Source organism: Balaenoptera borealis (genome assembly GCF_965194805.1).
Source record: "Balaenoptera borealis genome assembly, chromosome: 3".
In the NCBI taxonomy this organism is placed as follows: domain Eukaryota; kingdom Metazoa; phylum Chordata; class Mammalia; order Artiodactyla; family Balaenopteridae; genus Balaenoptera; species Balaenoptera borealis.
In genome coordinates this window covers 108,824,170-108,847,497 of record NC_138866.1, presented here as the reverse complement: position 1 = coordinate 108,847,497, position 23,328 = coordinate 108,824,170, and the positions used below count along the sequence as shown (strand labels likewise).

At 40.5% G+C, this 23,328-nt stretch overlaps 1 protein-coding gene across 15 annotated transcripts in view; it reads left to right on the top strand.

Moving 5' to 3' along the window:
• Positions 1 to 23,328, top strand: part of RORA (RAR related orphan receptor A) — a 729,602-nt gene that overhangs the window by 677,692 nt on the left and 28,582 nt on the right. For all 15 annotated transcript variants that reach the window (XM_082388124.1, XM_082388123.1, XM_082388129.1 and 12 more), the window contains 2 exons: positions 3,730 to 3,815; positions 20,682 to 20,823. In XM_082388124.1, coding sequence (XP_082244250.1) covers positions 3,730 to 3,815; positions 20,682 to 20,823 — 228 coding nt within the window. The remainder of the gene's footprint in view (positions 1 to 3,729; positions 3,816 to 20,681; positions 20,824 to 23,328) is intronic.

Here is a 23,328-nt window from a genome sequence, read left to right as displayed (position 1 = left end):
ATTTCCTGACGCCCCGCTGCCACTTGTTGTCAGCTCCTTGAAACTGCAGAAATTTGCCTGTGCAGGTGTGGAGAGCCTGCTTGAATTATTTAGGGTGCATGAAAGAGCAAATTATTTAGGCAATAGAGCTGAAAATGTGGGCAAATTAGAATTTTTCATAGCAAGATTGTTCATTGTTAAGCCAATTCATGATTATATGTGTGCGTGCATCTTGCTTCAGATATTCCGCTACAAAATAAACCTCTTTGCTGCAATGAATATGGATGTGGACTAATTTAATCAATATACTTGTGACAGTAGTGGTGTCTGACAGATTTCATCCTTTGAAATACTGGCTGAGTCAATGTGTGCAGTATATATATGGGCCAAGACTCATAATTTTTGTTACAAGAAGATTATTTTGAAAAGACACAATGCTGCCTGTCAGAAAATGGAAAAGCCTGAGGGATAGAAAGCAAAGGGCAAGGGGATTTTTGTCCTGTTCCCTCTTATGGGTCTGAAAACTCAAATTTGTGAAACTAAACTGCTTTCCTTTTGAAAAATTTGTAAGGCATTGACTATGTTTCTTCTCCTTGATACATTTGAATTCTGTAAATTGACTAAAAGGTGAAGGGAGGTGGATTTTGTGCATTGTTGGATTAAATGGAAGATTGAGTAAGTGCCCTGCTCCGATCTGCAAATGTTTACTTTCTGGAAAGATCAACACATGTGATAGATCACTTTCAGAGAATCTGCTTTTTGGAGCAAGTGGATTTTAGTCATTTCCTAAAGAGCACTTGCACCTGAAATTGTCTTCTGAGATAAGAGAGCCACCCAAGGGAGAAGGCTAGTAGAATAGTTTAATCCAACCAATCAGAATATCGGAACCTGGCTTTGGAGAACCCTCCCATCACCTCACCATGAGATTCCTAGGGAAGCTTGTTCTAACTAATTTGGAATCTTTGGCCAGCATTGCCCACTGGAGCCAAGCACAAACACAGTGCGGCAGGGGGCAAAGTTCTAGGCAAATGGCCCCTCGCTTGAAAATGCAGGTCAGTCTACAGCGAGTCCATTCATACTAAGCATCTTGGCCTCCATAAAGTCTCGTAAAATATGTCTCAGCTTGAGTGCCCTCCAGATCTGAAAGACCCTGAGAGCTGAAGGAAGGCTGAAGACCAAGAGTTTGGGAGCCTGACTCAGGCCAGTGGTCCTATGCAGTAGTGGCACCAAACTCTGGATTTATGCTACAGTGACTTTCCCAACCCTCACACCCACCCTCTCCCCAGCCGGCTGAGAACCATTCCAAGGGTGGAAGTGCTGGGCCAGGATGTCAATCCCAGGGGCACCCCCACCATGATCAGACCCCTCCCTGCCAGACCTCCAGATCACTTGCAAGATTACAGGAGCCTTTAGTAGGCATTTTGGTCACTGCCTTAAACATCATGATGTCACTTCTCATGGGTCATCCACTAGGAGTCCAGGCAGAGTGAACAACAATACACCATTTTCCATTTGATCCAGATGCATACAGTTTTACTCAGTGTTCCCTGTCTGGCCTGCCCAGAGCTTTCCTATCTTACAAAGGACTAAATAGATTTGCTTGATCTCTCCATTACTAAGATGGAATGAAAATAACTCTTGAGAGGCCCGAGTTTAGTGTTAGAGTTGCTTTTAGTTTTGATGCTGACTTAAACTATAGGGCCTAATGAGGTTTGTCTAGTTTCTGTGACTACAACTTGAGGTGAGACATAAGCAGAAGCAGCTCAGTGTCTGTCTTCTTTATTTCTTGTATGAGTTTTATTTAATAGATGGTCCAAGTCCTTTGTGTTGTCTAATTCTTCTCTTCCTTAGGGGTTGGGGTAGGGGAGGCTGGTTCTCATTACAGACTAGTTAATTCCTATGGGAAAATCCTTTCAGCTGATATCACCTTTCAGAATTTCTCTACTACCACTTGGCTTTTATGAGTCTATGAAAAACGTGGGGCATAACCATCTCTTTCTAGAGCTGCAGACAATCTGTGGCACAAAACTTTGCCTTAACTATGTATTAAAAATATTGGAGGAGCCGTAAGTGTGAAACATTATTAGAGTTTAGATTTCATAAAGAATTTTCCTTGAAGAAATCAAGCTAGGCTCTAAGATGAGGAGGCCGACTTGAAGATGACAGTTTTTGTTATGCATGATCTTATAACGTATTAAGTTGCATAACTCAGGATAGACATATTAGATAGTGTACAAAGATGCCACTATTGGAGTATTAGAAGGCTTCAGGATTATGGCACATTTATTGGAGGTGAGATTTTGAACAGTCTCTAACTCTGGATAGTGAAACTCAGAATGTCAACCCTAAAAGTGACTGATAGGCAAAGGACTCACTAAAGGCACTGCAGTACTTTTAGTCCCCTTGAAAGGAAGTTAGCAAGGACACATGGTTTAAAATGAGGTTAAGTCCAGTAATTTAATGTGTCCTCTTTTGAAGTATTGAATACAATTTTGTATCAAATCCAGAGTAGGTGGCTGTGGAATTTACCCCAGGATATGAGATTACATTGGAAGAAAGAGTAGGCTCTGTGTATGTGTGTTACTTACGTCGTGCAATACGTTCGTTAGACTAGTCATTGCTTTGTGTGAGGCATGGCACTAGGTAGGGGCTTTATGAAAATGAAATATACTTGGGCACTTGCAACTGCCTTTGTGTGTGTGACTTAGTAGGTAATCTGACATGATATCCAGTAGTGAAAACCATGGAAAATAAATTGAGTGTAATGGAGCGTTCCAGGTAAACTGGTGAAAGTTGTCATCCTGTATATGCAGCTCAGTGTTGGTTCTTTATTTCACATATAAATTGTATTTAATAGGTGGTCCAAGTACTTTGTTTTGCCTAATTATTCTGTTCCTTAGGGGTTTTTTTAATCCTTAATTATGCTCTTTCCAGCTCTGCTCAAGATATAATGTGTTTGCTTAGAAATGCGCTTTAACATATTTGAGAACTTTGGTGTAATATGTATGAATTATTTGGTTATTCTTCCAGTATGAGGCAACTGTAAGTAATCAGTTAGACAGAAACACACGCACGCTGTACCAGAAAATCAATTTCCAATGTAAAGAACTCTGAAGCTACATATTCTATTTGTCCGGATTCATCATTATTAAATTCAAATAGGATATGAACTTTATGGTTGAAAGGTTTTGATCGTACACAAGTGGACTAATTTTTTAACACATGGCAGGTACATTTATTTCAAAAAGATGAGTAAGGAATTCTTACCATCATATGTAACTTATTAATATTTAGAATTGAATCATTTTCCTAAGTAGTCTTGGCTTTTTGGAGTCTACTTTTCTCCACCAGCCGAGCTACAGTGCTCAGCCAAGACAGGTTTATGACCTTTTAAAAATAATGATGGAAAATGAGATCGGAGGAAACATTTTAGTATCTGCTTTGCTCTGAGGCCTAAACTGCGAACTCTCCAGTTCTTGAAGGCTTTGAAATGCTGATTCCAGTCTTCTTGTGGGTTCTTAAACACCTCCTCAAATGACCCATTTTAATAACCCGAAAGCTATTATATAACGAGCAGCCATAATTTAGTCCAGGGCTCTAGGGGGACCCTCACAGTTCAGCAATGAATAGTTAATGCAGTATAATGTTTAGCAGGTTATTAGTTTTCACTATACAAATGCTGATCAGGGAACGCTTTTATAAGGTGTTTAAAGGAAAATGTAATTAACTGGTTGCGTGCTTCTGTTGCAGCTCAAATTGAAATTATTCCATGCAAGATCTGTGGAGACAAATCATCAGGAATCCATTATGGTGTCATTACATGTGAAGGCTGCAAGGTAAGCCTTTTTAATTGCTGTTGTTGTTTCTATTAACGTTAGGACGTATCTTTGTGACTTCTATTTTTTACTTCTACTATGCCTAAAAATTCACCTCCTTGGCACTCTGAGTGACGAGAAACGACAGGACAGAATAAATATTTGGGTGTTCATTACAATCAAGGAAGTTATATATATACTTTTATGCCTCCCATCACAATAATGAGAGGCTGGAGAAAAGTATTCGAGCATGGCTTGTTTGTCACTTCCAATCCCAGAATTGATTGAACTGATGAAAAACTCTCTTTGGTTATCTTTTTTCAAAAAAGAGATGACTCTAGACTTCTGTAAGGTCCCTGTTATAAGCTTTATAAGAAGGCGTTTCCAAGAAGTTTAATGGGAACGTGATTGAAAGTCTTATTGCTGGCACACAGATGTTGACACATCTGGCCAAATCACGGCAAGGTTTTTAGAAAGCACTGAGTTCTGGTCCTGGGGCCGCCATTTGTCCCTATTGTTTTGGACATGTCTTCATCTTTTAGTGACTCTGTTTCTTCATCTGTAAAGTGGCATTCTTCCTACCTTTTAGAACTATTCCAAGAATAGAAATGATAACTGTAAATAAAAGTCCTTATAAACTGAAAAGTGCTGTTTAAATCTAATAGTCTTACTGCTGTTGTTACTATTTTAATTATTACTGATGCTGATCTCAGGGCAACATGGACAGCACGTGCATAATGTGGGAATGGAAAATAGAGATGTTTTTCCTAATCATTCAAGACCCCCGAACCTAGATTGCCTCCGTTATTCAAATTTCAATTTATTAAGATTTAAATCCTCCTGCTTATCTTGGAAGGGCCTTGAGACAGCTTATAGGATAAAACAGTGCAAAAAAAACAGGAGAGAAGCTATTTAGACATGCAGGAGGCCTCTGAGATAGTTGTTTGCCACTGAACCAGGCCTGAATTAGCCCTAAAGCGTTTGGAGGCTGAAGCAAAAAATAAAATCCACAAATTTGGTTAGCTTTCGTTTAGTGAAATTAGAAAAATACAATATCATAAAATACAAAACCACCTTCAGACACAAATAACTACTGGGAGACTTCAGGGAAATTCGCCTTGTAATTTCCTTATGTCTTTGTTTTACTGTTAATCATCATGACACTTGCCACTTTGTACCTATACAAATGCTTCATATTGATCCTATCTTGGGGAAGCTTGAGATTTTTGCACACCACCTACCATACTTCATTATCCAGAAATCCATCTCGGAACAGAAAAAGGACATTGTCAGAAAAACTGATGAAATCCAAATAAAGTCGGTGGTTTAGTTAGTAGCACTGCACCAATGTTAATTTCTTAGTTTTAATAAATATAGCATAATTACATAAGGTGTTAACATCAAGGGATGCTGGATGAAGGGTATAATGGAAATCTCTGTGCAATCTTTGCAACTTATTACTAAATTTAAAATTATTTCAAATTAAACAGTTTAACAAAATAAAAAAAAAAAATTCACCCACCTTTAGGAATAGAGAGCTTTCTACTCAAAGGGGATTTTGAATTATTCACCTCTATGGTACCCTCAAGACCTCAAGGTTCTGGATTACCAAGGAAAAAAAATATTTCCTCAATTTGTCCTCCCTCCAAATTAATTAATGAATTAAAATTAAACAAAATAAAATCAACTGCCTGGCCTATGTTATCCCAAGATGTAAGCAAGAGAGGTACCTGCCTGTGACAACTGTCCCTCCATTGATTTGGGGGGGGTTAATTCGGCTGATGTGGCTGGGCAGCTGTCACACTGCACCCTCACCCACTCTGTGTACGCACCTTCTTATCACTGGTAGAGGATGGCATGGTCTTTCTTGCTGAAGGGTATATAGACAGCAGTGCTCCCCTACCAGGAGTTCCAAGCAGACTTGATTTTTGTGCATTGCCTATCACCTAGGTATTTTCTTAAGTGGTCTGGGTCCCAGGGATTAACCACGTGTGCACCTTCATGCTGTTCACGAAACTGATCGCTCTCTCTGTGTCTGTCAGTAATGCCACATGTAGTTTTATGTGGCAAATTGAATACGATACCTAGGAATGGCGCGCAGGGCAGGACCAGGGAGAAGATGGGGGCTACTTCATAGGAAACACCTCAACAATTCAGAAGATTAATTAACAACACGCTATTCAATAAAATCTGAATTCTCTGAGTACCACTGTGTTTACTGAGGCATAAACAATGTGTGTTTTCTTTTTAACCCAATGTTTATTTATGACAAAAATAAAAGCAATAAGAAAACAAACGGCAGCTATTATTTCACTGTTGTCAGTTTTCTAGATTCCCTTCCAGATCTTGTACAGCCTCAGTGCCAGTGTGTTTTTCGGTCATCTGCAGTTCTGCTTCTCTTTCCTATTGACTTTATACAATGAAAATCACAAAAACAATCAATTAAAACTTCATTTTATTAACAGATTGGGCCTGTACCCAGCCTGGGACCTATACGGTAGTATGTGTTTATATTCAATGCATATAGTATTTGCCCTGCGTCATAGTTTCTGCTACAACTAACATTTTTTTTTTATTGAAGTATAGTTGATTTACAACGTCATGGTAGTTTCAGGTGTACAGCACAGTGATTCAGAATCTTTTTCAGATTGTTTTCCCTTACAGGTTATTACAAAATAATGAGTAGAGTTCCCTGTGCTATACAGTAGGTCCTTGTTGGTTATCTATTTTATATATAGTAGTGTGTACATTACAACTAACATTTTTATCTCTAGTTGTGGTAAAGTCAAGAGACTTCTTTTGCCACTGATGTTAATGATTTATCATGTTCTAACCAGGTGAAGGTGGTTGTATCATGACAAATTATAAATAATTTGTCTCTGTAATAGTATCATTAGACTTAAGGAAAATTTCTGATTAGATATATAAATAGAAATCTAATGAGAGAGAAAAAGTGACTCAGTCATTTTCTGAGCTAATCGCCTTGTGAATGTATTTTAAATTGCATTTTCAAATCAACAACCTGAAACCACAAGAAACCAGAGAACCTATTTAATTGCTGAAATGATTCTCTTTCACCACATACTTGCTCAAGTAGGCATTGCACATGAACGGCGAAAGTGGTGGACGTTTTGGTAGCTCTTTTTCTGGTTCCTGAGTATTCCCACCTCACCCTCTCCAAATCCCTTTGGCCCTGTGTAGAGAGACGGTATAGTGTCAGGCTTATGCTCTGACTCTGGAACCAGACTGCCTGGGTTCAAACTCCAGTTCTGCTATTTACCAAGTTGAGCAAATACCCAACCTCTCTGTGCCTCTGTTTCCTCATCTGTAAAATGAGGACAGAAATTGTAGTTACTTCATATGGTTATCACGTGCATATAGGTAAAGCACTTACACGAGTGCCAGGCACGTAACAAGCACACATTGAGTGTTGGCTCTTGTTATTATCATTCCTGGGCAAACTCCTCATGTCTGAGTAATGTGCTCTGTAGAGTCAGATACTATTTCCAGGATATCTGTGGGTCCAGTCTTGATTTTGTGAACATTTGTGATTTGTAATGTAGACTCTGCCAATAAAAACAGCGAAAATAGGAGCACCCCCTTGGGTGTTCTATAAGCACTATTTGGAGTCCAAAGACATAGAAGACCGAATCCTTCCCTCGAGCAGCTTACAGTCTAGTTGTAGAGACGAGGCCTTCATAGCAAACGAAGAACTAGATACTAGAGTAAGGCCGCAGTCTGTGATGTGCCCCAAGAAGCACACGTCCACTAGGCAGCCAGAGCCTAAAAATGGGGAAGTCTTGGTTGTATAACCCGGTTTGACTGGAGCAGAGAGTCACTTTCTGCGGATAGTGGAAGATAAGGATAGACAGGTATGCCATTCCCAAATTTTTAAGAACTCTGTTATGCCAAGGTTTTCACTGTAAAATTAGTTTCCTTGTTCTTTGGAGATCATGAAGGAACAGTGTACGAGCACTGGGCCAGCCCTGAATATTGCATTTCAGAAGACCGTTGAATCCAGGCCTGCAAGGGCTTAGTTCTGCCAGTAAAGACGTTCCTGAGCTCTTGGAACAGAATTTAGTCCCAGCCCTGGGTGAGCGCTAGCAGGGGTGTAAGGTAAGCTGGGTAGGCCTGCCAGGGAGGAGGGGCCGGGTCACGGAGCACGGGGACAGCAGAAAAGGCCAGAAGTAAAATGAAAGGCTGCAGATGTTAGGGTTAAGGTTCGATCTTCAGAGTGAATACAAGTGCTGAAGTGTTTATAGAAAAACGACGACTGGTTGAGGTTTTCTTTCGAGAAACGGTTCTGTTTATCATTCAACTTCATTTCCTAGCTTCAGTATTAGATACAGTGGCTGCTTACAGGAGGAGGATGAAAAATGTATCTCAAGATTAAAAAAACACACACACACAGAATTTTTAATCCATGTCTTTTTAGACTTTGGGCCTCTACCATAACTTTTTTCCCCAATTTTGTTGAGAAATAATTGACATACTTTACTGTATAAGTTTAAGGCATTCAGCATGACGGTTTGATTTACATATCTTGTGAAATGATTACCACAATAGTTTCAGCTAGCATCCATCTTCTCATGCACAGTTGACCCTTGAACAACACGGGTCTGAACTGCATAGGTCCACTTACACGGATTTTTTTTAATAAATATGTTGGAAAAAATCGTAAATAAATATGAATTTCTTTTTAACATTATCTTTTCGTTTTTGATGTCTAATGTCGGTAATACATATAACATCTCCTTTATCGTATATGACAATATGGATGTAGATACTGACAGACAATTCACCTTGAAAACAAAGGACATAAACTTATGGTATTGGTAAATACAGTACAGTACTGTCAATGTATTTTCTCTTCCTTACGATTTTTTTAATAACATTTTCTTTTCTCTAGCTTACTTTATTGTAAGATTATGGTGTATAGCACATACAACATACAAAATTTTTGTTAATCAACTGTTTATGTTATCAGTAAGATTTCCGGTCAACTGTAGACTATTAGTAGTTAAGTTTGGGGGGAGTCAAAAGTCAAACTCGGATTTTTGACTGCATAGGGTTCTACAAACCCTAACCCCCGCATTGTTCAAGGGTCAACTCAGATACAATAAAAAGAAAAGAAGAAAGGGAAAGAAATATTCTCCTTGTGATGAAAACTCTTAGAATCTACTCTTGTAGCAGCTTTCCTTTATATCATAAAGCAGTGTTAGCTATGATTATCATTCAACTATAGCTTCTTAAATAATAATGTACAGTTGTGTATTGAAGTTAGTGAATTGATTTCTGATTACATCTAAGACCCTTTGCCTCGTGATAAGTCTAAGAATAGAGTCCATTCATGTGTCAAATATTTATTCATCAATTAATACATTTAAGATGATGTCTTATGCAAAGCTTCCTCTTCCACCCAGGAAAGGGAGAACTTGGAATAGCTTCTTCACATTAACAAATATGCTCTCTGAAATTAACAATAAAAAGTCTTTTCAAAGATATCAAGAATGTATAATTGGTACTTTTTTTTTTCCTGAAAGAGTTAAAGCATTTTCTGGAGCTTTATATGTATTAGGTTAAAAACCATATCCACAAATGTTCCTTTTAGGCCCAAATTGTTTTTTAAAGGATTCTAATATTTTTATTTCAGTTGTAAAATATCACTAGCCCTGGATCAACTTGTCTACTTTTCAGCATTGGTACATTCATGCTCAACATTTTTACTTTAATATTTTATAACACTTGGCCCCAGTATTAGAGCTAGCCATTTAAAATGAAAATCAGACTTGGCTTTTTATTACATCCTGTGACATCAGAGTTTCATTTCTGTTATATACAGGTGATAAGAACAAATTTTTTATTGAGCAAAATCTTCCAGGCCTGTGATGAAATAAATGCACAAGTGGTAGGATGTGTTAAACCCCAATTTGCATCAAGATGATTTGAGGGGTTTTTTTTTGTATTTTTCTAGTTTCTTTGGTTTGGTCTTAATCGTGCCTCAGCTCACAGAAGATGCTGGGCTTCTGACCTTGTCATAGATGGGGTCTAACGTGGTGTCTGGCTCAGAGTAGGGCCCCTCGTGCTTGCTTGGGAATCACTGTTGCTGAATGTGCCCACTGGATTGGATCTGAGGATGGCAAATCACCGTATGGCAGAGCAGACATCTCCACTTACCAAATATAACACACGAGGTCAGCTTTAATCAGAGATCATTTGCATATACAGTTCTACGGGGAGGCCAGTCACTACTGAACAGGAAAGTAGTTGAGGAGCTCCACATCTCCATGACTTATTGCTGCCCGATGCCTGAGTGTGGGACCATACCAGCTCACTTTGGAGAATGAGGTTTCCTGTTTTTTTTTTTTTCTAAAGAACAAATTTCCTTCTTACTTGCTTCCTTGGGGACTGTTATTCCTGTCTCCTCCCCCCATTTTAATTTTATTATTTCTTCTGCCTCTTCCTCTCTCTGATTTTAATCTATGCATGCCCTCTCTTTCCCCCTCAATAAAATTAAGTTGCCAGTTACCTTCCTTCTTAACTTTAAATCCTTAACTTTCTGCCCACATTTATCCAAAGATATTTCTTGTTCCTCACCCCCATACTTCCGAACATTCCAACAGAAACTTCCCAAAATAAATAAAATTGAAACAGAGTTCATGCCTCCCCAACTAGGATTCTCAGCTCATCTCAGCCACAGAAATGGAATGAGAGGGATTCCCACGTCCACAGTCCCCCAAATACCAACATTTCCGTTGGATTGGAAAATACAATAATCCGCTCAGGCATATGAGCATTCACCATAAATCATAGAGTTATGAATAAATCTTGGTTGTCAAAAGCAAATGTGTAGCCGTTCCAACGCGTCTGCCATTAGAATTCAGCAAGGCAGCTGTCAGCTGTTTTCTTGTAATTAAACAGCCAATGAGCAGCTAATTAAGACATATGTGTATACAGAAGTGGAAGTGGGTATGTTAATGAACTGTAGGAATCAATTCATTAAGTGAAAATTGTCAAAAGACCAAACATCAGATCAGCATTTCAGCCTGTGCCTCACTGGGAAGGAGCCCCGAGCCGGAGGGGAGCCCCTCAGAGCTCTACCCCCCTCCACCCCAGCACCCTTCCAACCACACCCACACGTCTCTGTGCAGCCAACACCCTCTTGGGGGCAAAAATAATAACCCCAATAGGAAATGCCATGTCTATTTCAAAGCTTTTTATCAAGGAGACCTAGCAAAGGAGAGCGTTTTCCTACTTGTGTAAACCTGGTATTCGATACCCTATAAAATGCCATCTCCCTCACCTTGTGTTTGAACCATTACATGGATCTTTGTACAACTGAGAAGTGGGGCATTTTTACTTGTTTGTTTTGTTGTTTATCTGTTTCTGTTTGGTCTGCCCCACATGTTTGTCTGGGTGCCTTTTTGGATAGTGTATTAAGAAGTCTCTGGCCTTTGGGTTAAGATGCACGCAGGGTTCAGGGATTCAAATCCTGGCTCCTCTCCTTACCTGCTGTGTGACTTTGGATACATGGTTTAACCTCTCTGAACTGTCATTTTCTTATTTGTAAACAGATATAAAAATACCTACTTTGCAATGTTGTTGTGAATTGCAAATAAATCATGGTTGCGAAGTGTCCTCCACGGTGCCAGGTATAGAATAGGAGCTCAGCATATGATTGTCACCACTGTTTTTATCACAGGCATCATTTTTCCTCTGGTCATTCATTTCACAAGTGTTTGTTGACTGCTCCAAGTACTAAGTTAGCTACTGGAAACAAAGAAACAAAACTGTCAGTGAGGGAGACAAATTAGTAATACAGCAAGTTAAGGGCTATGAGAGGGATAGCTACAGGGCTCTAGGGGTGTACATGGGAGGGACCCCTCAACCAGCCTTGGGAAGGGCAAGGTCAGAGAAAGTGAAACCTCAAGAGAGGAGGAGAACTTCCAGGAAGGTTGCGGGGCCGGGGTTGGGGTGGGGGTGTGTGGAATCCTTTGAGGAACTGTGGACACAGTGGTTTAGGTTTGGCCAGAGTGTGACTTTGAGAAGAGGAGAGAGCTGCCTGGACGGGTGGTCATAGCCAGGTCATCAGTGAGGAGCCATTGAGGGCTCATAAGCACGGAAGAGACTTGATCAGGGTTCTGTTTTTAGAAACAGAACATCTTCGGTGACTGTGTGAGGATGGATTGGAGGGAGTAAGGATGGAAGCAGGGAGCAGTGGGGAGGCTGTGTAATAACCCAGTCAGGAGGTGGTAGATGTGGGAACCTGAGAAAATTGCAGTAAAGGTGGAGAAAGGTAGATGGATTGGGGAAACATGAAGGTGACCAGAAACAGCCTAACTTAGTGAGTGCATGGATGTGGGTGGCGAGGAGGCAGGGAAGCCCATCTTTGTGCCTCGAGTATCTGGGTGATGGTGGTACCCTTGACTGAACAAGAAAACACTAGAGGAGAAGAGGCTGGGAAAATGGTCAGTGGGTGGGGAAATGTTCTGTTCGGAATGAAGATCAAGCCATTCAGTATGTATTGAATGGGTAAACAACAAGGTCTTACTGTATAGCACAGAGAAAAACTCTACAGTATTTAGTATCCTATGATGAACCATAATGGAAAAGAATATTTAAAAAGAAGGCATATATATATATATATATATATATATATATATATATATATGTGTGTGTGTGTGTGAATCGCTTTGCTGTACAGCAGAAATTAACACAACATTGTAAATCAACGCTACTTCAAAGAATAATAAACCCATTCAGCTGAAGTTTCTGGAGAGTGTGTGTGTATGTGTGTGTTGGTGATGGGGGTGACAGGGCTGTAGAAGGCCAGGCCACGACTTTGGGTGTGTGACTGTCCAGAATACGGGGGAGCCACTCAGACAGCCTGGTGGGAAGTGAGGGGTCCAGCCAGGACTGGGCTCAGTCCAGTCACGTGCTGGTTAGTTTTTAGCAACCAACAGTGTCTATATGTATGTCCATAACTTTAGTGTATATGTCACTGATGTAATTTCATACATTTTATAAATAGTAAAATCGACAATATTATAAACAGAGAATATAGTATATAGTATATATATACTATATAGTATATATATACACTATATTATATATATATATATATATATATATATATATACTATATAGTATATATATAGATGGCCGATTCTCACGGAATGTACTCATTGATTTTTGCTGAACTCTCACATCCATACCTGTGGTGGCAGCTGACGAAAGACTGTAGCACCAACGTGATTTTTCGTTTACATTAATGAATAAGAGGAAAGTGAAACAAGGAAAAACATGTTTTGGAACTTCACTCATTCGTCAGTGATGACGTGAGCAACTTCTTTGCTGAATCAGATAATAGTTTTTAAAAACTGGAAGAATATTTCTTTACATTCTTTTTTTGTGCTCTTCACAATGTGATGGCTACAGACATGACATATTTTTAAATTGAATCCACATCATTATCATTTTCTTCATCACTTTTTAAAAATTTTTATTGAATTATAGTTGATTTACAATGTTGTGTTAGTTTCAGGTGTACAACAAAGTGATTCAGTTATATATATATGTACATATATCTATTCTTTTTCAAATTCTCTTCTCATATAGGTTATTACAGTGTATCGCGTAGAGTTCCCTGTGCTATACAGTAGGTCCTTGTTGGTTATCTATTTTTATATAGTAGTATGTATATGTTAATCCCAAACTCCTAATTCTGATCCATAGCACTTGTCAATTTCTGTGGCGGAAATACTCTCAGCACATGGTCAATTTCAAACCTCCCCACATGACATCTCACTGCATGCAGGATAAGGAAGAGGTGCACAGTAGCACACCGTTATGCAGTGAGCTACCATTCAGATATAATTGATGTAAATAACCTCAAAAACAGGGACAGTAGCAAAATAGTAATAAAATAATAAGTTAATGTTTAATAATGGTGATGTTTAACAGTTGGTTCACGAAATTCCTGAAATGTTAACATTCAACTCTTGCAACCCCGTATCAGCCTTCTCCCACACCCATGGCCTCAGTCTCTGTCCTGGGGAGCTCCAATCTAGTGGAATCGATGAAAAATTTCATAGTATACAGCCAGATTGTTTTTTAAAAAAAATTAGGCAATAAAATTTTCCAGGGCTTCCCTGGTGGCACAGTGGTTAAGAATCCGCCTGCCAATGCAGGGGACACGGGTTCGAGCCCTGGTCCGGGAAGATCCCACATGCTGCGGAGCAACTAAGCCCGTGCACCACAACTACTGAGCCTGTGCTCTAGAGCCCGCGAGCCACAACTACTGAAGCCTGCGTGCCACAACTACCGAAGCCTGCGCGCCTAGAGCCCCTGCTCTGCAACAAGAGAAGCCACCGCAATGAGAAGCCCGTGCACCGCAACGAAGAGTAGCCCTCGCTCACCACAACTAGAGAAAGCCTGCGTGCAGCAACGAAGACCCAATGCAGCCGAAAATAAATAAATAAATTAATTAATTAATTAAAAAAAAATTTTTTTTCCAGAGAATAGAGGCAGAAATCAGAAATAAAACTCAAGGAAAGGCACTTTGAAAGACTTGGTGAAATAAGGGGAGATACACTTGAGAGTTCTCTTTGAGGCAGCAGGAATGGGGGCAGAAGGCTGACGTGTGTGAGGAAATCAAGACTGTGTGACATTGGTTTTGTTAGCCCAGCACTGCAGGAGAGATGCTTACGTGGGAGGACACTGCACTTAAAATTAGGGCACTGGAGTTTGAGTCCCAGCACTAACACGTAGCCATGGGACAGCCTTGGACAAGTCACTTACCATTCTGAGCTTCATTTTTGTTATCTGCAAAATCAGAAAACTAGAGTATAGACCTTAACAAAGGGAAGGCAGCAGAGTCTTCGGAAAGCTTTGTTAAATTGTTTGCCATACAAAATGACATTTCTTCTTTTTTTGACCTATAAAAATGGTGCTTTCACATTGTTCAAACTAGTTTGTATGTCTGTGACTATACTCCCAAAGGTTGTAGTTCAATAGATCTCATGTGTATTTTATAAAAGCTCCATGGGTGATTCTCATACACCGTCAGTTTGAGAACTACTGAATCTGATAATCTCTCGGCTTCGTTTCATCTCTAAAGGCCTGTTTGTATTATTCTAATGTATTGCAACAACTGCATGTGAGTATGCTGCCACTAGGTGGTGGTAGTGTGCCGCAGTCACACCAAGTGCTGTATCCTACCCTGCAATTCATCATGGTGGCCCTCTCTGCTCAAGCCCACCATGTTTATAATGGCACATCTCTGTGTATCTTGACATCCATAAAAAGTGAACTTTTAAGAAAGCCAAAGAAGTCATTCATTAGCTCAGCTTTTAGAAATAAAACTCCAAAACTGTGTACTTAATATCTTTGCCAGCTGACTCACAGCTTCAGCACTTTCTCCTTTATGTATACCTCCTCAGTTCCACCCCAAAACTCCAAGTGCTGCCTTGTGCTGTCACTGCTCTTTGTGTGGCCTCAAGCTTCCTAGCCCCTAGAACTGGTGTCTCAGCTTACTCATTTCTCAGTGTGACCCTCTCCAGGATTGCACCCCAGTCAGTCAAGATCCTGCTTCTACATTTATGAGCATACTTCTCGCTTGAGGAAGTAAGGTACCTACCATACCTTCTCCCTTTCTTCCTCTTCTTTCTTGCTCTTCTAATCCTTCTCCTCTTATGTGTTCATCAGCTTTAAATACTTTATCAGTAATACTGCCCAAATCCCCTGAGAAACCCCAAGGAATACTGAAATGAAAAGTTTTTTTGTTTGTTTGTTTTTAAGGGAAAAAAGGGGGCAGGAAAGGAAGACCAAGCCCTCATTCTGTCTGAAATGCAAAGTTTAGTGTGTCTGAGTCACCCAGGCTTACCCTCTTTCTCCCTTCACAGCTCTCACCTTATAACCCCACCTGACCCCTCCCACTTGGTATTTGATAGCTAGCCTTGTGGGCATGACTCTGTCGATTTAATCCAAAAGAAAGGTCTCTTCTCTGGGTCTCAGCACTGCCACTCCCTGAACTTTCCACAGGCATTTGCTCAAATGACTCAGTGAGAAATAAATGGTGTCGTAAAGAGTAAGGTGAAGCATCCATGCACAGGGAACTATATTCAATATCCTGTGATGAACCATAATGGAAAAGAATATTTAAATAAAGGATGTGTGTGTGTATATATATATATATATATATATATATATATATATATATATATATATATATATATGTAAAACTGAATCACTTTGCTGTACAGCAGAAATTAACGCAACATCGTGAATCAACTGTACATCAATAAAAAACAAACAAAAAACAAAGCTGAGGGATCCGAAGAAGTGTAGTCCTTTTCCAAACGTTGGTTCCAGCCTCAGTGCTGTCGCTCCAAGAGCATGTGGAAAGCCTCGTGGATTTGCCTTGCAACTGATGGCATAATTTCTCAGACATCTTTAATGATAGTGACTGTGTGTCCTTGAAGTCAGTTTGTTGTTGTTATTGTTCTGTTTGTTTTCTAAACGAGCCAGAGTAATTTAGAAATAAGTAACGTGAATAAAAGGGGACATGGTCCTCCCGGTCAGAAATGAGGGAAAATCACGAAATCGTGAGACTGGTTTCCTCATGTGAATAACCCACATCAGGAGGTGGCAGTAGAAGAGGAATCTGTAAAATGCCTGGGCATTGACGCCGTGACCAGCCAAGGGGGCTAACCTGAAGGAAAACGCTAATTTCAGAGCAGATCAGTCTCGCTCTTTTGTCATGCATACCTTGTGCCTTGACGCTGCCTCCTTTCAGGACTGCCTTCTGTAAGAACCCCCAAGTGGGAATCCTTCTGACACTCAAAGGAAGCAGAAAAACAACAAAAGGGATAGACGTGTGAGTTCTGGAATTAAACCACCTAAATTCAGATTCTGGCTTTACCCCCATGCTGGGGGGTAGGGGGGAAAGGGGGTGGGGGAGTTCTGAGCTAGTGCCTCTGTAAGCCTCAGGTTCTTTGACCTAAAAACCAAGAAAATGATAGCACCTGCCTCGTGTTGCCCTTGTCAAGATTACGTGATGGAATCCATATAAAGCACAAGGTGCCTAGCAAATAATAAGCACTGTTTTAACGATTCCTGGGATTGGTTTTAATCAAGTAGGTGAGACATATAGACAAAAAATGACTGCTGTGAAGAGAGAAGTTTGTCAGATTCACAGACTTAGAGAGTGAACTTGTGGTTACCAAGGGGGAAGGGTTGGTGGGGGGGGGATAGATTGGGAGTTTGGGATTGACATGTACACACTGCTATATTTAAAATGGATAACCAACAAGGACCTACTGTATAGCACTGGGAACTCTGCTCAATATTATGTAACAACTTAAATGGGAAAAGAATTGGAAAAAGAATAGATACATGTATATGTATAACTGAATCACTTTGCTGTACAGCTGAAACTAACACAACATTGTTAATCAACTATACTCCACTATAAAATAAAAATTTTAAAAAAGAGAGAGAGAAGTTGGTTATAACATAGGTCCCTTGAAACAGGAGGCACAGCATGCCACACAGAGGACCACAGTGGGAAGCACCAGGGTCAGTCAGGAGGCAGGTGGAATGAGGGGGAAACATGGGAGGAGGTGGCTGGATGTTAGGGCTCTGGATCGGTTGGTCTGCATATAAAAGGTGTGCTCCCAGGCAAGTTGTTTGCTATTTCTAGGAATTAGGTAGTCCTGGGAAGCATAATCTCTCCTGGGTTATCAAGATCTCAAGATGTCAAAGCATTAAAAATACAGAATAAAAAGGTATGATTAATACAGACACTCATTAAGATCTCTCTCATCATCACCATCATCATCATTATCATTATGCCCTCCCAGAATTCTCTTGTAGCAGAGCAAACTGGTGGTTGTATATAGCGTCTGTGCTAACATCCTGGAATTTCATTAGTGGTGGTTTGATGTTAACTTGAGTTTAATATGTGAAAACTAAAGAGTAGCCTTTTTTTCCTTTGATAATGATCCAAGCATTATTCAAGAGCTGTGTCTAGTCCTGGATTTCAGATTTTTTAAGAAAGTGGAGAAACTGGAAAGGATCCTAAGAAGAAATACTAAAGGTACAAAAGAACCTAGAAAGGAAGCTGACAGATGCTGTGATTTGGTCTACAGACAAGGTACTGGGAGATAACTTGGCAGCCTGCAAGTACTGGTTCCATTTAAAGAAAAAAGAGAGATTGTGTAGACATTCTCCATATTCGACGATTATAGAACGAAATGGAGCAGGCTCATTCAGCCTCAGCTAAAGGAAAAGCAAATAATTCCTGATCCTAGGCACCTGCAGTGACAGCAAACATGGAGGGTCTGAAGGTGGTAGAGTCTCAAGAAAGTAATAAACACCTTTCAGCCTTGACAGAGATTATGTGTCTCAGACTCAACTGAATACCTAGACAGGTGACCTCTTGGTATCTCTTTCTAAGGATTATCTGCCTCTGTTACCATTTATATTTTCTTGAATTCTCTCCACTAAGCCCCAAAGAAAGCTTTACTTCTCACTTTCTTGTCAACAGAGAAAAAAAAAAAAAAAAAAAACACCCCAGAGCTTTTTAGATATTTTGAGAAGAGAGAGATTGCCTCACAGAAGAGGCCAGACTTGGTATCAGGGAGATTTGAAGTACAGTAGAGAGACAGTCTGAGACCCTGGGCCCCCAGCCTTGCCCATGTTGGTCAGTGAGCAGCCTGGCAGAGAGGTGGTAAGAGGTCAGTGCCTGTCCCTCCCATCCTAAGTTGGTTTCCAAAAGGAAAGAACTGGGAACTGAGGTCATATCCATCATAACCATGACTTAATCCACAAAGTCCCCAGCCATCACAGAAGAAAGCAGATGTACTGAATAGTTCTTCCTGAGTAGCCCACATACCTTTCTACCCACATATTGTAGAAAAATCAGAAAGCACAGATGAACAGAAAGAAAATTAAGATCACTCATGCCCCCACCAACCAGTGCCAGCTGTTCTTTTCATTCGAGGGCATAATATTCCAAAGTTTCTTCCATGTTAAATATATGGATTTTCCCTACAAAATTGGATTATATTGTGTTCAGTTCTTTAGCTGTTTTTTTTATTCAGCAGTATATTTTTAATAACCTTTTTATGTCAATAATTGTATTTCTAAAACACCATTTTTAAAGGTTGCTGAATGTATAGATATCCAGTATGACTCTTCCAATTCACTACTGTTGGACATTTAGCGTCTTTCTAAATTTTTTTTTTTACCTTACCGATAGTGCTGGGATGAACATCCGTGTAGGTAAATCTTTGTACCATTCTTAACATTCCTTTAAAATATATTCCTTAAAGGGTAATTACTGGTTCAATGGATAGGCATGTTTTTAAGGATTTTGATAGAACTGCCAAGTTGGCCTCCAGAAAAATCTTCTGGTGAGAGAGTGCTCTTATCAGTTTGCCCAGCACTCTGTCGCTCTGTTAGTTCTTCAGGATTTTACCTTACCTTCTCCACTAGTGTCCCCTTGGTTGGGATCATCTGTCTTTGCCATTAAAGATTTGAAGGTGACTATACTCTTTTGTACCTTCCATGGCTCTGCTTCATAGAAATGACTCTGGTTACCTTCTTTTTTTTCCCCCAGAGTACATCCCTAGTTTGAAAAACCACTGAGAGATAAGTAAACAATCAAAAGATAACCAGAAACAAACCCCCCATACGTTTGGAAATTAAGAAATGTGCTTGTATAGATAAACAACAATATCCTACTGTATAGAGCAGGGAAATATATATATATATATATATATATACACACACACACACACACACACACACACATACATACATATATATGTACCTGAATCACTTTGCTGTACACCAGAAACTAATACAACATTGTAAATCAACTACACTTCAACTTTTAAAAATGTGCTTCTCAAGAACATGTGGATTAAAGGAGAAAGCTGTTGAAAACTAGAGCATGTTTCAGGTTGAATAATCATGAAAATAATACATAGCAGAACCTGTGGGTTGCTACCAAAACGTAACTAAAAGGAACCCTTGCAGCTTTAAGAAGAGAAACAGCAGTGAAAATTAATGAGCTAATAAGAATCCAGCTCAAGAAGTTAGCAAAAATGAATGAGTGAGTGAATTAATGAAATCCTTGAGGTCAGTACTCCTTACGCATCTCAGTACAACTCCTCATTTCCAAAACAGTGCTTAACAAATAAGTGGAACTGGATGAACATCAGATTGGATTTGTTCAATCTTCAAGACCATGATTCTAAACACATGGTATTTCCAAACTGTCAAGGGTAGAGTATTCCCAGTCTGATTGATCTGCCAAGATAATCCTTCCAAGTGTCACTTAACTTCTTGGAGCAGTAGATTCTGACTTGAGGAATGGAAGACACCTAAAAGATGGTGAATTTACATGGTCTGGTTGACATGACCACAGTGTACCAGGATTGCAGCCACCTGGCTTATGGTGAGGCTGCATTTTCTTATCTCTGGACACCCCAGAAGAGTGTTTTGTGTGTATTCTACTAAAAATGTTTTGGAGATATAGGTTAAAGATAAGTGCCTTTGTACCGTTTCATTAAGCACACAGCTTTTGATCATCAGAGACCAAGTAGAGGGCCCAATCCTGTGCCTTCTACATAGTCAGCCGTCTGCTGCAGTTAAAGAAAGTTTTGCATGTGTAAGGGACAGAGGATTGGGCTCTGGGGATCAGTTTTACTCGAGGAAAACGAAGTGACTTTAATTTCATTAATGGTCTCCAGGATGACTGTGCTACAAGTTTAATTCTCCATTAAATATGCATGTTGCGTGGTACTCCGTTTCTTGCCTTTAGTGTCATTCAGCCCCAGCTGACACTAACCTGTTTTCTGTTTCATAACTGAATCACAGGGCTTTTTCAGGAGAAGTCAGCAAAGCAATGCCACCTACTCCTGTCCTCGTCAGAAGAACTGTTTGATTGATCGAACCAGTAGAAACCGCTGCCAACACTGTCGATTACAGAAATGCCTTGCCGTGGGGATGTCTCGAGATGGTGAGCGCCCGCAGCCTGCGTTGTACAGTAGCACGGGGTTGTGAAAGCGCCCTCGGAAGCCTGGACGCAGATCTGCCAGAATATGTCCCCTCTGTCCCCCCACCCCCTCCACCCCTCCCACCTCTGGTGGCTTTGTGGGTGTCACAGCAGTTACTTCTCCTCCATAAACCATTCCAGTCAGTTCACTGGCTGATGGGGGGCTGGGGGCGGGGGTGGCATGGAGGAGAAATGTCTGTGTGGTCAGAACACCTTCAGATTTTTGACGTTTAAAACAGGGGTCCCCAACCCCCAGGCCATGGACCACTACCAGTTAGGAGCTGGGCCGCACAGCAGGAGGTGAGCGGCGGGCCAGCAAGCTAGCGAAGCTTCATCTGCCGCTTCCCATCGCTCCCCATGGCTCACATTACCGCCTGATCCCCCCCCCCAGCCCTGTCCGTGGAAAAATTTTCTTCTATGAAACCAGTCCCTGGTGCCAAAAAGGTTGGGGACTGCTGGTTTAAAACATTACATGTGGATGGATTGATGGAAGGTAAGTGTCACCTGAGGGTCTGAAAAAGGATACCTTCTAGAAGCATTTTTCCCCACAAAAAACACAAGCCAGAGCTAATTGTTACATGTCTTACACTAGTAAGGTTATTGGCAGTTGGGATGAATTAGCTTTTATGCTAACTGGATCCAAAGTCAAACATTTGTACATACAGCATGTGTGAAAATAGTGCAAGGCATGCCCAAGCGACAAATGTCCTTTTCGTTAAGAGAAGCTATTTTAAGAACTAGAGACCATCTACCATTCATTTGCAAAACAGTTCAGGATCTTCCTGGAAAACTGTCTTAAGTGCACGGAATAATCAACACCAGACTTCAAGACTGTTCTTATATAAGGAAATTGGGCAGATAGTGTAGTGGATACATTTTAAGGACTTTTCCGAATATACTGGCTGGCTGGTTCTCTTGAGAGATCCCTTTGAAGGAAACATCTCTTCCAACAGAGTTTCAGCCTGTGGAAAAATAACTTCAGACTGCTGGGCAGGCATTCTGAAGGTCTCCTTTCCCCATAATCAGATGTTCTTGGGGTCTGTGGACCCACCCAGGCACAAGTTGTACACAGGGTGACCTCTTAGAATTTGTAGGACCAAAGTGAAGTTTTGGGGATTGGAAGACGCAAGTCACAGAACTTACACTGTATTCTCAGAAATTCCTGTGATATGCAGCTCTGCAGATTTCATATTCCAATGGCACTAAACTCACAAAATTAGGTATATCTCTTATGAATCTGTAAGTTAAAAATCACAAGTTGTGTGTGCATTTTCTCAAGACCCGATCCGGGGACTTCCCTGGCAGTCCTGTGGTTAGGGCTCTGGGCTTCCACTGCAGGGGGTGTGGGTTCGATCCCTGGGCAGGGAACTAAGATCCCACAAGACGCACAGCACGGTCAAAAACAAAAAAAACCTGATCCATTCATTTCACTTATGGGATAGTATGATTACTGTTGTTAATATTAAGAAAAGAGTTAAAACACAATTCAGAGTCATAGCAGAACAAGTTTCCCCTGTGGGTATTAATCCTCTTGGGGGTTCCAGAGTATTCTTTTCAAAAAAATTAAGTACCTTCAGTATGCCTTGTGGAGATTTCTCTTATAAGTGACAGCACACGTTGTTGTGGACTTGGAGTGAATTTGGGGACTTATACAATCATAGGCCTGAAATTCAGAGCCCACATCAGCCTGACTGCTATCTAACCAGCCCCACCCAAGTTTGTCACCTGAGTTGTGGAAACTGGAAATTGACCAGAATCCAGCTCACTTGTTTCCTCTGTGCAAAATGAAAGCACATCCTCCTTGGCAGGAAAAAGATCCACCAGCTGGCCTAGACGGTGGGCCCTGATTCCCAACTTCACTTCCATCTATCCTGCTTCCTGCCCCAAGACTCATAGAATTATGTTGATGGTCAGATGGGTGAATTCATCCACCTGGTCAGGTATCAATTTAACCATAATCAATTAGGAGGTCTTAATCCCTCCAGCAGTGGCTTTATCTATACATACAGAGTCAGGCTGAGAAATAAATGGGTTAGTGGGGGGTTCAGACCAGGAAATCATAGGATTTTTTTCCTCAATTATCTGGGTGTTTTAGGAGAAATCATTTGGGATTCTAAATGAACTGGAAAATTACTCCAGTCACTGTTCCACTTTAAATATGGGGACACATCACACGGAGAAGGGCTGCACACACAAATTCTCCCAATGGGGATCTTCCACAGTCTGCCCTTTCCAAAATTCTGATATTCTTTTTACTTGAGGCTAAATGAGAACAGCAGAAAGTGTCCTTTAAAGATGGGTCCAAGGCATGGAAGCAACCTAAGTGTCCATCGACAGATGAATGGATATAGAAGATGTGGCACATACATGCAATGGACTATTACTCAGCCATTATAAGAAACGAAATTGTTATTTGTAGTGAGGTGGATGGACCTAGAGTCTGTCATACAGAGTGAAGTAAGTCAGAAA